We start from the raw sequence: 17,647 nt of genomic DNA on the forward strand, positions 1-17,647 counted from the left end.
AGGGTGATGTGCCATCTCCCACCAAAAATATTCAGAAAAGACTTCACTGTCTGTCTTTGGCTTCCCTCAGTTTCTGCACAGAGTTCCAACAACTGAGATGCAGGGTTGAGAATTTCCTTTCCCTTTTCCTGAGTAACAGCTTTATTCTGGGAGATTATTTTTTTTCTCTCCTTGATTCAATCAGAACAGAGGGAAAACATGTTGGATATTTTAAATGCAATCTCATTTTTGGATTTTGCAATAGATTTTAAAATTAAATCATACAAATGTTGAAAAGTGTAATCTGGTCAATTTCAGAATCTGATTCTTTTTAAGCACATTCAGATTTCAAATGTAAGTACTTTTTTTTGGCAAAGTAATTCACTTTGTCTGAAGTGAAGTAATCAGATTGTTCATATAAGCCATTTATTTTATGTGAATAATAAGGTTTTTTTAATATAATCTAATTATGACCTTGGAAAGTAATTGTTTTTAAAGCAGTCTTGAAAATATAATCCTGGAACAGCTTCTTAGGTTTTTGTACTGTCTGTGTTGGGCTTTAAAGAGATCTGGATAGATTTTCCCCTGAGCCCTGTTCCAGTGGTGTAAATTGCTCATTACAGCAGAGAAGGTCTCACTCAAGCTGTTTCCTCTCTGCTGCAGTCACAGACTTCTCAGTCCATACGTTGGGTCAGTCGGACTTGCCCACATGTTAGCGCAGTTTTGTAACAATACAAAACCTGAACCTGACCAGGAAAAAAAAAAAGAAGAAACAAACAAATGAATCAGAACATTTCTGTTGTGTGTGTGGGCAGGAGTCCTAGCTCTGCCTCACTGGCCAGTATTTCAAGCAAACAGATAAATCCCCTTAGTTGTTCCCTTTGAAGTCCAAGTTGTGCTCAAATTGAGTGGCATGTGATTGTCACCCTACCGACTTGAGGAATTACTGAGTCGCCCAACTGATGAGCTCTGTTTCTCTAATACGTAACTCGTTCTTATTGTTGGGCACTGGGACTGATGTGCTGCCTGCCTGCTTCATCCTCAGAAGGGACTATAGCTTCTAAAATTGCAGGTTTGCCACAGAAAAGGAACACAGCTTGGAATGAAGCGGTGTCAAACTGCTAAGTATTGTGTCATTTCTCTTTCAGACAAGTTGGAGTCTGTTGAACAACTATCAAAGGTGATCTCTGGGAAAATGCAAAGGAAGAAACTTTAGGAACAAACAGTGGAGAAGACTTTAGCTTTGCTGCTGAGCTCCTGACCAGAACATGTTCATCCTGGACTGCTTTTCTGCCTTCTGGCATCCCGTTCTCTATCAGTTTTAACAGGTGCTGGACAACCTTGTCAGTAAGAGTAGAAGATACCAATTTTTGTTTGGTGCTTTCAGGTATTTCTAAAGCAATATATTCCCTATAATTTTAAATGTATGTGGGAGAAACTGTTTGGAAAATAATGATACAAGAGGGGAAATCAGACTTGCCTTTAGCTTTTGCATTTATTTTTGCATGTGAATTGTTATCACTGAAAGCCACAAGGTATGCAACTATATAAAATATTATTTTGTGAGAATATTTTTAATAGTTGTTGATGATCAGTGCTGGGTCACATATCATTTCAGGATTAAATATAATTAAGGATTTCCAGGACTGAGTAGTCAGTTCAGACTGTGAGATATTTCCATAACAGTCAAGCACAGTTACATGGGCATGGGTACAGCAGGGGTTTAGATCATCCCTGTTAGGTCACATCTCGCATTTCTTGTTACCCCTCTGGAGCACTTGCACCTCACACAGTGCTGCTAGAGCACAGCCTGTGTACTCTTTATTCTTGCTTCAGAAGATATAAGTAGTAGTTGAACTCTGTGACCAAGGCTGTGTTTACTGGGAGCACAAAAACACCAGTGAACCAAAAAAAGCCCAGCGTTATTTATCTCAAAATTTCCTGGTTCTTCTGTAAACCCACTATGCAGTACCCATGAGCATATCTGTTGTTGTACCAAGAGCCTGGGAAAATAGCAAACGTGCTGTAAAGCTGTTGATGACCTTTCAGGACAACTAATTGAGTTATTAACTGGCAAACAACACAAGTCCCAGGAGAGGCTGTGCCAAGAGGGTTCTGCAGGTGGATCTTGCCTCTTTCATACCCTTAAGCTCTGAAATGGATATTGCTTTGCTTTCCAGCTACAAAGCACGTAATTGCCTGAGGTCAAAAACAAATGCACAAAATGCTGTGTGTGTGTAGATTATATCAATCTAAATGGACATGAGCTTGCACTACTGAAACCAGGGGATAGTTGAAAATTTATTTCTTTAGGAGCAGAATTAGATCTCAAATAAGAAGTATTTGCATGCTGAGAGCATTACGTTTTTTTTAAGGAAACTACAAAAGTGACTGAAAGGAGGTGGTTTTGTGTTTTTTATTTATCAGTCCTTTGGCAATTCATTCCACAGAGAAAGTCCTTAGGCTGCCTCCTGTCCAAAGTGGTGTACTTGAAGTAAGCAACAGACATGCCAGAGAGGAACTGCATCATCTGCCCTGGGTGGTTCTCTACCACATTCACATCAACAGCTGCTCTGAATTCTGCTTTCTGGGAGCAGGTAGTTATATTTTAGTGAACAAATGAGAAACTTCTCTGGATTTCATTGCTACTACCATGAAAATCACTGGTCAACTGTTTTTTTTCCATGCATGCTGTCAGTGTTTGGGGGTTGGTTGGCCTGGTTCAGCCTCTCCATAGTCCGTTACTTCCATGGCTGCTATCTGTGCTTGTTGTTTCTAGCAGCATCTCTGTTCCTGTTTCCTGACTCTGATCCTTAATTATACCCTTTATTGACTTTATATAGAATCATTTAGGTTGGAAAAGACCTTTAAGATCATTGAGTCCAACCATAAGCCTGACACTGCCAAGTCCACTGCTAAACCATGTCCCTAAGTGCCACATCTACACATTTTAAAAATACCTACATTTATATACAGTCTCTATATATTATGTAGTCTATGTGTATGCTCATGTATAGCCTTTATTTAGCTAGGTCTTAGTTTAAAAATCCTTTCCCCTTGCAGGGCTTACTGCCTGCAGTAGCAATGCTAGCAGACTGTACTGTGACTGTAGTATAGTCATGTAAAGCAAGTGCCTCATAATTGAATAGCTGGAATTCCTGCATCATGTTGCTGCCTTCCAGAGCATGGATTTTGTGTCTCATCCCTCTGTTGCCCTATTTCATAGCAATGACTCTGTAGTTGGAGTTTTCATTGTCCTTCTCAGACAGGATGGCCCACATCTGGACTGCATGTATTTTCTCCACGGAAGTGTCCATCAGATATTACAGGTGATATTTATTGGCACCAGGCTTATGAAAATCTTCATATCTTTATCATACCAATTCCCATACTATGTTTAACTCCAGAATCTGAAAATAAAGCCACACTGTTGCCGTTTCCAAAGTCATTGGTACCATAGAATAGAGTTATATATTAATGTATGGTGGATTATCCATTCTCCAAAGGCAGTGAACCAGAAATGCAGTCATTCGTACTGAGCGCTCTTTCCATCTTCTCTCAACTTTTTCAGTGATTGTGCCTTTTTTCAGAAGGTAATTGGAGAAATTAAATCTGTGCTCTCAGAGGGAAATAATCCCCACCACGGAACATGATGTGTGATACCAACGAAGGGCTACAACCACTCAGAGAATTAGAGTGAGCCAGGAGGAGGTAGTACTTGCCAATTAAGTACTAGGCAAGATACATGAGGAGGAGTTGAAAGAAGTCTCACCTGATCATAACTAACATCTCCAGGTAAGCACAACCTATTTAAACACCCTGAGAAATTAGTTTTTATTTAGTTGTTGTTCAAATACTACTTAGTCTTCTCAAAAATGAAAAATGCCATCTACTAATGTAAAAACAAAACAAAAAAAACCTCTATAATGCTGTGTTTTATTCTGCATTCTTCACATGATTCTCTCCTTTATGAAGGAGGATGGGCTACCAGAGAGCAGTTATACTTTTCTGTTTTGTATCAAGCACACTGAAGAAGCAGCTTCTTTCTGCAAGAACATCTTCTAGGTCTGAGTCTGCAACCTCTGGCTCAGATCTGAGGGAAAAACAAAACAGTAGCCAATTCTACAAAGATTTCACTGATTAACTGTGAGTTCTGGAATCAGTCTTTTTTTAATGACCTGTTAAGGATAGAGATAAGAAACAATATGTTATAAGCAGACTATGTGGGGGAAAAAAAAAGGGCTGCATGTGTATCTTTTAGTCTCTGAAGCTGAATGTATTCTGAGCACCATGTTCCTGTCCGTATGGCTCTAATTCACTTCACTCTTTTGGAAAGTGTTTTCAGGGTAATACACAACTACAAATGGTATTTTGTGAAACCAAATGCAACTCTGTACATTTAAGGATGAATGCAGATGTGGCAAAAGCATTAGTCCGGTAAACAAATCAGTAATAGAATGTGGAAAACCACCATGATACTTTGCTATCCAACTAATACAAGGCAAATGCCAGGGGGAGAAGAGGACACAATCTTTTCTTTGGACAAAAGGAAGGCAGAGCAGATAGTGCAATGTGCAACATACTTCTGGTTAATGTTTACTGCTTTAGCAACAGAAGTGACAGTAAGGTTATTTATCACATCTCTTCCACATTTTCTGAGTACACAGACCCCTCCTCCCTGCTTGCTAGCAACTACCCTAGTCTTTGGGTAGTTGTGTGTGATGGTTATATCCTGGATTCTGAGGCAAAAAGCAGGAACAGAAGATGTCATCCATCCTGCAACCAGGATTCTGTTGGACAGAATAGGAATTGTCAGCTCCAAGGGGTATTCTCTGACAAACCTGTGGACTGATGAAAAGCATGAGACTTAAAAGGGTTACTAGAGGTGTAGCTTACCCATAAGGAGAGGTGGGATAAAATGTTATAAAGAGATGGACTTGCTGCTCTTTATACATCTGTTCCATCTGGAGCCAACAGCTCATCTGGGAATGTACACATCATAATAGTATTATTGATTTTTCTGTCTCTTGTAGGAGGGAAATAATCATTAAAAAATAGTTCTGATGGTTATCATCTCCAAAAGCCTCTATCTATCTGCTTCTGTGCCATGAAGATTTTACTTGAATTTCGAGCGTTGCGATCCCCATGGAGCATCCAGACAGTCTGCAGATTATTCCACCAGTATCACAAGACTTTTGCACCTTTGAATTTCTCAGATTATGAAGCTATCAGTCGTTGTGAACAGGAAGTACCCGAGTACTTTAATTTTGCAAGTGATGTGCTGGACAAGTGGTCTCAAATAGAAGAGGTAACATTTCTGACCCTGTAGATTCAGTATTTTTAGTGAAACTGTGCTCCTATACCCAAGGTCAAGTCTAATATCGTCACTGGCTTCAGTGGGACCAGAATTTCCTCCCTGATTTCTATTTTAACATAATCTTACATTGTAGAGAAGGGAGAGACAATTTGATTAAACACCAACTTATATGTGCCTTGGAAAAGGGCTCTTTTAAACAAAACGTGCTTAATATCCCTGCCCTAGAATATGTAGTGCTCTGATTCCATTGCTTGGAGCATCCTAAAAACTCTTCAAGGAACTGCAGGAGTCTCAGAGGTAACCAGCATGCTATTTACCTTTGTGTTGTGTATAGGAACGAAAGGGACCATCAAATCCAGCTCTGTGGTGGATAAATGGAAAAGGAGATGAAATTAAATGGAGCTTTAAAGAGCTGGGCTTCCTGTCCCAAAAAGTGGCCAACGTGCTGTCTGGACCATGCAGTCTGCAAAGAGGAGACCGAGTTTTAGTGATTCTACCCCGAATCCCAGAATGGTGGCTACTGAATGTGGCTTGTATGCGAACAGGTGAATTGTATCATTCCTAATGGTCTGTAGATTGTTTGTTACCTTCTACGCCAAAAGTTGGTTAACAGTTTATTTAACAATTACATATCTTATTTGACTTCCTAGCTTGAACGTTTGACAATGAAAGGGGCTGACAGGGGTAGTCTCTTATGACTGATGGAATTACCTTCATCATTTTTCTTTCACCTCGTGACTTGCGTTGATTGTGTTACATCAATTTGGTTGTGTTAAATCAATTTGATTTAACTTCAGCAGACTTAAAGCTGCTAATGTTTACTGCCCCAAAGTTATACTCTCTGCTTAGATTGGGCCTGGAGCAAAGGGTCTCATAGAAACAGAAGCTGTTTTGTACTTCAGATCTGCACATCTGTATTCAAGCTCAGGTGTGGGGGTCTTGTTTTACCTTATTCTCATTTCTGGATTGAATGGTGCTGGTATTCAACAAATCAAGAGAAGCTATGAAGTGATCAGGACTGAAAGTGAAAAATACCTAATGCGTTTCCAATATTATTGTACTTTCAGGTGTTACCATCATCCCAGGGACAACACAACTGACAGCACAAGACATTTGCTATAGATTGCTGGCTTCCAAGGCTAAGTGCATTATTACAACTGATGGGCTTGCTCCTGAAGTGGACTCGGTTGTATCCAAGTGCCAGTTTCTGAAAACTAAGCTAATTGTATCTGAAAGCAGCAGGGCTGAGTGGCTGAACTTCAGTGAGTTGCTCAAGTGAGTGTCTTCTTCCTTAACTCCATCATCTCTAGAGGAAAATTTCTCAAGTTGTTTAAACGTACTTGTGCATTTGTGTCTCATTAATGAACTAGATACCTTTGAGAGGGTGGGAGAGCAACTTAATATCTTCTCTATGAAGAAAGGAAATATTGGGAATGGCCAAATTGCTAATTAAAATATAAGTACAGTCTTATGATGTCTAGGTTTGTTATAAATTACTATGAAATAAAACAGAAAAATGGACAGGAAAGCCTCTTTTATTGACAGCTGTGGCCCATTTACCCTCTAAAGCTCAAAGAAAAATATTCTATACAAATTATTCCAGTCCATATTCCTAAAACTTTATGATAATAAGGCTAATGTGAATAGCTTTTCTCTATGAATGGCTAAAAAAGGGCACTGCAAAATGAACCTGATGTGTTCAGGAATCCACCTGCTTCACTGCTGAAAAGCAGCTATTAAAATGGCACCCAACAGACAGCTCTTCACTGCAGTGCATGGAACTGTAGAAGGGGCAGAGAGGCAGAGTGGGGAAGGGAAGCAAATACCCTGCTGCAATCGGCTCCAGCCCCTAGGTATGATTTTACTAGCTAATATTTTGTTAAAAGCATCTATGCAGCTAAAACCTTTCTTTCAAGGTGGGATCCAAGCTCTTCAGTCACTTTAAGAGCTTTGTAAGATATACCCTGTGTTCTCACAACCACAGGTGTCTGAACTGGCATTACCTGTGCAGTTCACTGAACAGTCTCACTGTATTTCCACGTGCTTCTTTGAACAATTGCCCACTTTAGTGTCGCTAAGCTGGAAGATAGGGGAAGCAGGAACACTGCATTCTCAAACCCCTAGAGCTACTAAAACATTGTCAAGTCAATTCGATGAATCCTCTTTCATGCTGGGCTAATGTTCCATGGCTTAGTTCCATGGCAGAGGGTAAAACTGATTTGATAAAACCTAAGTATTGTCTGGGACTGCATCAGCCCTGCAGAGGCTGTCACTGGTGGTCAGGCAGGTAGGCTGTCTGGTTTCCCTGGATGGCTGCCTTGCAAAGTGCTGGCTGTCTGGCTCCAGGGTTGCTCAGCTGTCAGGCTCCTAGTCTTCCAGCATGTTGGGCTGCTGTCCTGCCTGGCTCACTGTCTCTCCAGGTCACTGGCAGCTTGCCTACCTAGTGTGCTAATTGCCCAGATTTCCCAGCTGCCCATGTCCTCAGTTGCCTTACCTGACTGCTGAGCTGGCCAGGAGGCTGCAGGGCTCTGGAGTGAGGGCACACAGGTAGCCTGTCTGCCAGCCAGCACAGGGAGGCAGCTGGCCTGGGGACACAGACTTCCCACATCCAACCTTGCAGGCATGGACAGTGTTTTCATGCCAAGCAAAACCTTTTTGAACATCACTGCTGGCAGAGAAAAAGAAAGTTTTGCTTTCTCATCCTAGTAAGAGACAAGAAATATTTCTGTTATGTGCCAGAGAACCAAGAGTTTGAGCTTCCCCATACTTCCCAAATATTGCAAGGATAATTAACTAGGAGGATCACCTACTGAAAGAAATGGTGGGCCCTCCCTCAGCTAATCACACTAAGGCTGGAAGATAGGCTTTCTGGAGGGCACTTTGGTCAAACACAAGGTGCTGGGCCTTTGGTAGTTGTTATGGGAGGCAAAAAAAGAGCCAATTGGTGTTTTTACTCTGGAGAAGGTGGACATGAAGAATACTTAAAGAGCAAGATCAGCATCACTTTAATACAGAACTAGCGGTGCAAGAGTGAGGGGATCTCAGTAGTTTCTTATCCCTCACATTTTGCTATACAAACAGTCCTGCGTGTATTGGGAACAAAGGATCTAAGCTGTGTGTGCTGAGTAACGCCAGCCACTGTTTCACAGAACCTTTCATTTTTTTAAGGGCTGCCCCTGCTGTCCATAACTGCGTGAAGACAAAAAGCCAGGATCCAATGGTAATCTATTTTACCAGTGGCACCACAGGATCTCCCAAAATGGTTGAACATTCCTATGGAAGCTTTGGTTTGGGTTTTTTTCTCTGTGGAAGGTAGAGTATTCAGCTAATTATGCATTTACAGCTCTGAAATATGATGCAAACAGAAGAGGTTTTGTATGCGATAAAATGGTGATAGATGATGAGGCTCCCTCAGTACTGTACGTGTCATTTCTTTTGGTCTCCTCAGCTGAATTGAACCCAGGAAACAAAGATCTTGGTCTATATGGTATATGGCTCCATTTTAGAAACTACTTGCCTGTTAATCCAGGCTAAATAATGAGTTAGGGTACCGTTTGATTTTCTTTATCTTTGCCATTAGTAAAAAGGCTAGGAAAACAGCATTTATTTGAGCTCTTGAGTTTTGGATCAAATTTACCATGCCTTTCTAATGAAAAAAACAAACAAACAAAAAACCCCACATTCTTAATTTCCACTTGCAGACTCCCTTATATTGGCCACCTTTGTCTTCAACAGATACTGGATGAATTTGACTCCCTCAGACATCATGTGGAACATGTCAGACACTGCTTGGATAAAGGCAGCCATTGGGAGCATTTTTGGTCCATGGTTCCAGGGCACGTGTGTTTTTGTACATGCCATGCCACAGTTTGATCCAAGAGCAGTCTTAAATGTAAGAACACCATGCTCACAATGAACAGTTACTCATATTTCATGTTGTTTTCCAGGCAGGCCATAAACCTAAGCCTCTTAGGTTTATGGGATTAGCTGTTTTAAGACGGCATAACCACAAGGTGATTGTTCTTTGAATAGGAATATAATACAGGAAGGATTTTGCAGCATGACTCTTTTGGGCACAGGATATTACCAGCTGCTTCCGATCAGTAGGAGTTACTGGTATTACTTAAACCTCTCCCCTACTGTATTTCGCTATTGAAATCATAAATGAGTTGAATTACATGTAAATTAATATTTTAATTACACTGCTTTGACCCTTAAGAAATGCAAGTTAGTACCGGAAAACACTGAAGCTGTGAGATTGGCTTGTTCTTAAAAGAAATTATTTTCAAGCTTCTCAAGCCAATCTGAGTTTTAATCTAACACAAAAGGAAGAGTTCTGTTCCCAAATGGCTCAAAGCACCTACATTCCTAACATGTGGGGGTTATTTGGGAATTTTAATCCCATTTCATTTCCTTTCTAAAATGGCAGTTGCGGGTTTGGTTTTCTTTTTTGTATAAATTTCTTGGCCTTGCAAACACCCGCTTGCAATGTCCGGGGGGTTATACATCTCTGCACAAAATGAAGTTTGATAGTGGAGGCTTCATTACCCCCAGTGTGGCTGGAGTGAAGGCTGGTGAGTGAGAGGTCTTCCCCTTGCTTTTATTTATCGCTACCTGTCGCCTTCTCTGAGCAAATTTTCATTGCATGCAGAAGTGAGGTTTAAAAAAAAAAAATAAGGCTTAGCTCTACCTGAGTGACTATGAATCATCTTGCTGTGTTACAGGTGAGAAATAAAGATGTGTCAAAAAACAGAGGCTCAGCTGAGATCTTTACTTTACTAGCAAGGCACTCATGTCCCGTGTTTTGTCCCAGGTAAAGGAGGATACATAAATTTGCCAGACCACAACGACCTTTTAATACAGCATTACTCACAACTCAGCCCAAGCTCATGGAGTCTTGGCTCTGCCCGTCAGGCCCTTTGTCAGGACAGCTGAGAGAAATGCTGCATGTCTGAAGATTTGCAACAGTCTATTTCAGAAAGTGTGGGGCTAGATAAAAGACTGACACAGGCAAAATGTAAAAAAAACCCTGTAATTTTGGGTGCCTCCATTTTGAGGTGCCTGACTGTCCTAGGGTGAGATGTGGAGTTTACTGAAGTCCCCTGCAAAACTCACATTGCATCTCCAGGGCCAGTGTTTCATACCAAGGGATGGTCCTTGAGCTTCAAGTGAGCATCAGGACAAATTAGGTACCCCAGTGATTTACCACAGTCAATGTATCACCTCTTCAGCTGATGTTTGGGGCACTGTAACATCTTTCCTGAACACTGGCAGTGACAGCAATTACTTTTTACAGCCTTCTATGTGAGTGAGGTTACAATAAGGTCTTGTAATTTGTGCCCTAGTATGGAACTGAAAGGAATAGTTGGGAGCAAGTTTTTCCCGAAACAGTATTGTTTAACCCTTTTTTTTTTCTTTTTTCTTTTTTTGTTTTGTTTTTGTTTTAATTTGTCAGACCTTGTGCAGATATCCAGTGACCACTCTGTGCAGCGCCCCAACTGCCTACCGCCTGCTGGTACAGCACGACCTCACCAGGTACCACATGTCTGTTAATATGTGACCATGCTGGGTCTGTTCAAGCTGTTGCCTGGCTCTTTAACAGGGATTTCTACGGGCCCTCAGAGCCACTTAAACGTTCAGAGCGGTGGAAATTCTGTGTTGGAGGCAGGGGCTGTAAGGACGCAGAGCCTTTTCTTTCACACTACAGAGAGGAGATGAAATCCACCCCTCAGGCACCTCCAAACCAGAGCAAATTTTGCCCTGAGGTGTTACAGACAGTAAATACAGAGGCCAGTATTCACCCCTTGAAGGCATGTGTGTGGCTGTGCTGCTCTCAGTCCTGTGCACCTTTGCAGCTCACTGCTTTGGCAGCCCCTTTCCAGCCCCAGTCCAGCTGGAGCTCTAGGCTTTCTCTCAACCCTAACTAATTCTCAGTTAGAGAGTCTAGTCTGTCCTGAAGTCATGGGGTTGGACATACGGATGTCAGGGAGAGCAGAATTTGTCCCTTGCTGTCCTCTGATACTCAGCAATGTCCTCTGTCTCTGAAGGTATGCATTCAAGACCCTGAAGCACTGTTTGACTGGAGGGGAAGCGCTCAACCCAGAAGTGATGGCACAGTGGAAAAGCCAAACAGGACTGACTATCTATGAAGGCTACGGCCAAACCGAAGCTGTACGCTCAGCTTTTTTGTAAACGGTTACAACTCAGATATCACTTAGCAGGCTTAAATATCTCATTCCTCTTGGTAAATATGGAATTTGGCCCATATATATTTGGCTAAAAAGAAAGGTGGCATTAGAATATGTGGCAGTTGTCTACAAAAGGGTTTATTGTTTTGCTTAGAATTACAGCTTGGTTATGAAACTGCTTCTAAGACTTCTTAAGCTGTAAAATATCTTGAACTTTTTGTCCAAGAATCTCAGTGAAGTTCACAAATGTTTTGGCTTGCACAGATCAAAGATTTAGATCTTATGCTAGCTCAACAATGGGAGGAACAAGAACAGGAATAGCCTCAGGAGTAACAGTGAAAAATCCTGGGCTGGTCCTTTGTCTTTTCCAACAGGGAATCATATGTGGAAATATGAAAGGAATGAAACTGAAGCCAGGTTCCATGGGAAAGGCAACTCCCCCCTACGATGTTCAGGTATGGTGGTCCCCTTTTCTGTTTGACATTGATTTCATAGGAAGTAAAACAAGAGTACAACATACTGTACAAATTTTGGTACCATACACTGGTATTTAGGGCAGGCTGACTTTCTTGGTTGAGCTGTTGGCTGCTGGTTAGTTTTAGAACATGGCTCTCTTAAAATGGTAAGTTATAATCAGCCTTTTGCCTTTCCTATTGCAGATTATAGATGAAAATGGCAGTGTTCTGCCTCCTGGGAAAGAAGGAGACATTGCTATAAAAATAGATGCCAAGCGGCCATTTACTTTTTTCACTCGATACGTGGTAAGCCAAAAGTGAATCCCCAGAGAGGCAGTTCAGGCCCTCAGCATGGTATGTATTTATACCAACAGGAGCAGGTGAAACACCAGAGCTGTGGCTTTTCTTGACTTGACAGTGTTCTGACTAACAAAACTTCTATTTTCTCCCCTCTTCTGCAGACCTACTGTGTGAACTTTAGTTTTGTATCTGGCCTTGTGCTTAGTTTTCCCTTTGGGAAAAAGCAAGCACAAGCTCTTCTATTCTGTAGGCAGAAAGCAAGTAGTGAAATTTACTATGAGTAGTGTCCAAAGAGACAAAACTCATCTCTAAGCTTAAGGCTTCTTAATATTTAGAGTACTTAATTGTTGCTTGTTCAACAGGATGATCCAGTGAAAACTGCTTCCACAATCCGTGGGAACTTCTATCTCACTGGAGACAGAGGGAGCATGGATGAGGATGGGTACATATGGTTCATGGGGAGATCTGATGATGTCATCATCTCCTCTGGGTTTGTAGATTTCAGTTAAAATGCCAATAAATGTCTAAAAAATAACCATATGCCTTTAACCCACTAAGCATTTAATTTCTCTCTCCTAGGTATCGTATTGGACCATTTGAAATAGAGAGTGCCCTGATACAGCACCCAGCTGTTGTTGAGTCAGCTGTTGTCAGCAGCCCAGACCCCATCAGAGGGGAGGTAATTAGTGGTCACCCTCCTATTCATGAAGTGCCTTGTGTGACAGAGCCTACACTCAACTTCCACTTAATTCCTAAGATTTATAATGTAGCTACACAAAGTTTTCCATCATTTTAGGGGAGCAGTAGTTTGTGTATCCCATATTCCTTTTTGGTTGGTTGGGTTTTTTTAAATTAAAATATAATCCTTAGTTTCCTAAAGAACATGACACTGAATATGAAGGTGACTGTTAAGAACTGATGTACACTTTGACCCACTGCCTGGAGAATTACATTCTTTATTTTAATGACATATAGTTACAGAAGAGGCCCTAGCATGTAAGAATTTTAGAACAGTCCTTTACAGAACTCTTACAACTTTGGAAGCAGAGTTTGAAACTTTTCTCGTGTATTACTTAGGACCTTTACTAATGTAAGGTACAAACAGTCTTTCATCCTCATTTTAAATTTACTTACACAAAAGCAGATGTGGCTTCTACTGCACAGGTGTGATACACCAAGTCTGTATTACAGGCAATACTCACTCCAATTAATTGCCTCATCTGTTAGGTTGCTCTAGTTTAATTAATGCTGTATTTTTTAATTTCTTTTCCCTTTGTAGGTGGTAAAAGCTTTTGTGGTCTTGTCTCCTTCCTTTAAGTCACATGATCCAAAGAAACTGGCCTGTGAATTGCAAGATCATGTCAAGAAAATCACTGCTCCATACAAGTACCCCAGAAAGGCAAGTAAACATGAGTGTATTAAAAAAAAAATAAATTCCAAACATCTGTTTTAACCATGGGGGGGATAGAAACAGAAAGATTAAACTCAGTTCAAACTCAGTAACAAACAAAAAAAGCCCAAATTATGTCCTGTGCAAGAAAAATGACAAGTATTATTTTCAATATTTTGGAAAATAATAGATACAACACAATCTAAAACCAAATTGGAGTTATTTCCCCAGTCACTGAATTCTTATTTAAATTAAGTAGGATGGAGACCTATGCTGCTCTGAAAAAAAAACAGCATAGGTCATATATTTAATTATAAATTAAATCTGCTCATTTTACTTTTTTCCTCTTTTGAATCAGATTGAATTTGTCCAGCAGCTGCCAAAGACAATCTCTGGGAAAATCAGACGGAATGAATTGAGGAACAAGGAGCGGGGACAGGTTTAGTTTTGATAAGCAATCCCAAAAAGCCTGTCCCTATCGATTTCATTCATAATGGAGCTTTTCTGTATATTTCACCCATTAGGCAGTAATTGTGTAATAATGTACAAGGTTTAAAAACTCCCACCTGTACGGTTTTTAAATGCTTGTGTTCCTGCTTAACAAAAATTAAGCTGATTTAGCAAGGAATATGCAAATACATCTTCCAGCCACCTAATGTTTTTCAGAATTATGGTACAAGTAGAAGTGATTACCAGATCAAGGAGCAGTGCGTTCATTCTTTGAGACCACGTATTTTAAGTCAAAAGAGGCTTACTAATGAGGAAATCATGATAGTAGTTAATGAAGTTCCTAAAAATGGCCATAGATCTTGCATGCATCCACTTTAAGCACCGTGCTTGTATGACTCTTGAAAGCCTCAAGATTTAGGAATTAATGTGTTAACAATGAACACTTAATAAATTAAAATTATGAAAAATCAGAAGTAAAAGAATGCAGACATCTTTAAGACTTCAGCATAGGCAGCATCTAAAGATCAGGCATAGGCTTGACAAATGGATGGTAGCTATTCAGCAGTTTCTTCTAACATGTAGGTCCTGAAGATACAACAGATGAGTGAGAGAGAGAAGAGGAAAAAAAAAAAACCCCAAAAACCCCCACAAACTATCCCCAAGTATCTCTGTCCTTAGTAAGATAAGTAGGCTGTCTTGAATCATGATCACCATCATCAGCCACCAATAAACATTCACTGTTGGCCTTTCTGTCTGGTCTCAACTGGTTCTTTCCTATGTGTGACCTAGACATTGCTGGTTTTAATCCGCAACAAAAAGCTTTAAAACTTAAAGAAAACACTGATGAAGGTAAGAAAGCAGAGTTTTAATAAGTGGGTGGTAAGGGAGACAGGACTAGGGAAAAAAGTTGTCTAAATTTTCCAACTTCTAAATCAATTCTGAGAGAAGAGGAAAATATAAACTTGAACACTGTTGATAGAACACATGCTTTTCATTAAACCAGGACATGTAACAAGTGGTGTTCTTCAAGATGAGTCTTCTCTCATTAACAACCTACAAGCCTTTATGCTAGAAATGGAACACTAAAGCTAGACAGTTGTATAGGAAGCATACTCAAAACCACACTGGAAAGCAGGTTATAGCTGCACTGGTTTTGGTTCTTTTTTTAAAAATCACTGGGATATCAAAACAGTTGCTGTAACAAACAGACAACAGACAGACTAACATTACTTTCAATCTGAAACAAAATTAATACTGTAAAGCTAGAAATACCAAAAATTTAACTCAGTTCCCCATATCCAATATGGTATAATGGACAGCTTCTTTCCTAAGACGTTTCCAAGCAGTATTTAAATTCAAATTTTGAGACCTAAGAAAAAAAATAAAAACAACAAAAAATACTTTATAACACCCCCCCAAGGATTAAGTCTTTGGAAAGAGCAGCAAAAGGATATTTGCAGGAATTACTCAAAAGGATTCTGTGCAGTGACTACAGCATTTCCTATACACCAGTAACTGCTGTATACACAGCTAATGTAAACACACATGTAGTTTTTACTAAAGCCATCTGCCATGCCTGCACTGTTCTAGAACAGTCAGATGTATTACTCTGAATAGTCCCATCGTATTCAAGTATTTTGATCACAGCAGTTTCTTCCCATTCACTTTCAAGACTTGTAGAGCAATGTGTACATTTATATATATAACCCTCCATCACACAGGAAATTATATGTTTTAGCTTAGTTGTTCACACAGAAAAATGTGGGTCCTGCAGTCACACAAGTTGGCAGATCACTTCCTTCAAAACCCTCTGCAAGCAACTGAGATCTTTTTCAGATCTCTCGCTTCTGTCAGTGCTTCCTGACGGAGCCGATTCTGCACTGCCTTTTGATTTCTGTGGCCATCAGATATAACAAAGGAGAGTCAGGATGTCAGGATGGCCACATTTCCATGTGCATGCACACACACATGCTTTTTGTGCTAGGTAAAGGCAATGCAGAATAAAGCCATAGAAGAATGACAGCAAGCTTCACCAGAAAAGTGACATGTTCTTGAGCACTCCTGCATCTGCTCTAATGTCAGCTCCACCTGCAACAAGCATTAAAATTCTTAACACATGTCGATTTTAAAAACAAGATTTCAAAACAAAACCCACTCTCCTCTTTATAACACCCTTTCAGAACTCTAGGGCAACTTTTTTTAATAGGTTTTGATTGTGTTTGTCTTTCCCTTCTATCATTTTCTACACTGTCAGCACATCATTCCCCTTGGGCTCAGCATCTATTTCATCTTGATTCTTGTTCTCTTGATTTACTTCTTTTGAGCTCTTCTCCTCCTTGGTTTCTGGTTCTACTACCTTGGTGTTCTGTTCTTCTGTCAGACTTGATGGGTTGTGTTGTTTGTCTTCTTTGGTGCTCTTCACCACCTCCTGTAGATTGTATTTTCTGAACAGAACATAGTCTCTCACCACACTCAAGCAACAGATGTTTTTTATTATTTCCACCACAATTGTATATTGGGGGTTATTAAGATCAACTTTGTTTTCTGGATTGAGGCTACCCACAATTCCTGTAAGACAAGATATAGTTTAAAAGATGCTGGGAAAACTGTTTTAGAGCATAAGCATGACTGAAAGGATAAAGGTTAAGAGACAGAAGGCAACATCCCCCTTAGTTGTAACCAATTACTCATTTTTGTAATTGCTTAAAATAGCAGTAGGACTGAAGTAACTAAAACTATCTCACTGTAATTCTCAAGAAACAAAATACTCAAGTAAGATGGAGCTATTTTATGAGTCATATATTCAATGGAAATAGTAACACATTTCACTACAGCATCCAGAGGGTTAGCCTGATAGTCATTTTAAAGCACATACAACTGACACCCCAAATCAAATCCATACGTACCTGCCAGTTCCTTAATGACTTCTTCCCTACTCATATGACTGTTATTCCGAGCTTTGTAAACAATCTGGAAAGTACCCTTATTAGGGGCTTTAAACCAAGGCTCAAAAAACGTTTCCGTGTACTTTTTCATATCCTCCATAAAAGCCTTGCAAGTCCCAGAGATGGGCAGCATGCGCAGGATGACCCTTGTTTTCTTCTTTTTAGTGGCATGCATATCCTTTAATATATGGTGCACCAAGTTCTCAGGTTCTACAAGAAAAATAGCTAGGTGTGAGAAACAAACTGAAGGCATCTTCTCCCATCTTCCCCGCCTCTAAACAATAACCTGTGCAAATGCACGCTCGGCTGCACTGCTGTCAGCCTCAAATAAAGAGTTGTTTTACTAGACCAAAACTGGATAATCAAAGATTACTTTGTCAAAGCGGGTTCCTCTACCTTTAGTGCCTCCGCTAATAACAACATTGAGTGGCAATGCCAGAGGGAAGGGGAAACCCTGTATTTGTTTGGTGTGCATGAGTTTCTTGGAAGTCACACTCTGTGGCCTGTTACTAGCACTGTTCAGAGCAGTTTATCCCCACAGCACTAGGCAGCATCAGCTGATGTCCCACCTATGCCCTGGGTTCTGATGAAGACCACATTGTTGGCACCACTCTCCACCGACT

At 40.4% G+C, this 17,647-nt stretch overlaps 2 protein-coding genes across 2 annotated transcripts in view; one reads left to right on the forward strand and one right to left on the reverse strand.

The window, feature by feature from the left end:
• The first annotated feature begins 5,086 nt into the window (after positions 1-5,086).
• LOC104521202 (acyl-coenzyme A synthetase ACSM4, mitochondrial-like) lies at positions 5,087-14,074 on the forward strand. Its single transcript, XM_010163129.1, has 13 exons — positions 5,087-5,287; positions 5,631-5,841; positions 6,364-6,571; positions 8,465-8,608; positions 9,032-9,188; positions 10,752-10,831; positions 11,344-11,467; positions 11,859-11,939; positions 12,144-12,245; positions 12,602-12,729; positions 12,819-12,918; positions 13,519-13,638; positions 13,988-14,074. The coding sequence occupies exons 1-13, from the start codon at positions 5,087-5,089 to the stop codon at positions 14,072-14,074; spliced, it is 1,743 nt and encodes a 580-aa protein (XP_010161431.1).
• Positions 14,075-16,321: 2,247 nt separating this feature from the next.
• The window catches only part of THUMPD1 (THUMP domain 1 NAT10 acetyltransferase adaptor), a gene marked incomplete at its 5' end in the record, with an annotated part of 1,459 nt that continues 133 nt past the window's right edge, over positions 16,322-17,647 (reverse strand). Inside the window, 3 exons of the mRNA XM_010163130.1 lie at positions 16,322-16,647; positions 16,986-17,234; positions 17,594-17,647. The exon at positions 17,594-17,647 is cut by the window's right edge and continues 133 nt beyond it. Of these exons, the coding sequence (XP_010161432.1) occupies positions 16,322-16,647; positions 16,986-17,234; positions 17,594-17,647 (629 nt within the window). The remainder of the gene's footprint in view (positions 16,648-16,985; positions 17,235-17,593) is intronic.

This window comes from Antrostomus carolinensis, unplaced genomic scaffold (genome assembly GCF_000700745.2).
Source record: "Antrostomus carolinensis isolate BGI_N321 unplaced genomic scaffold, ASM70074v2 scaffold20082, whole genome shotgun sequence".
Taxonomy (NCBI): Eukaryota; Metazoa; Chordata; class Aves; order Caprimulgiformes; family Caprimulgidae; genus Antrostomus; species Antrostomus carolinensis.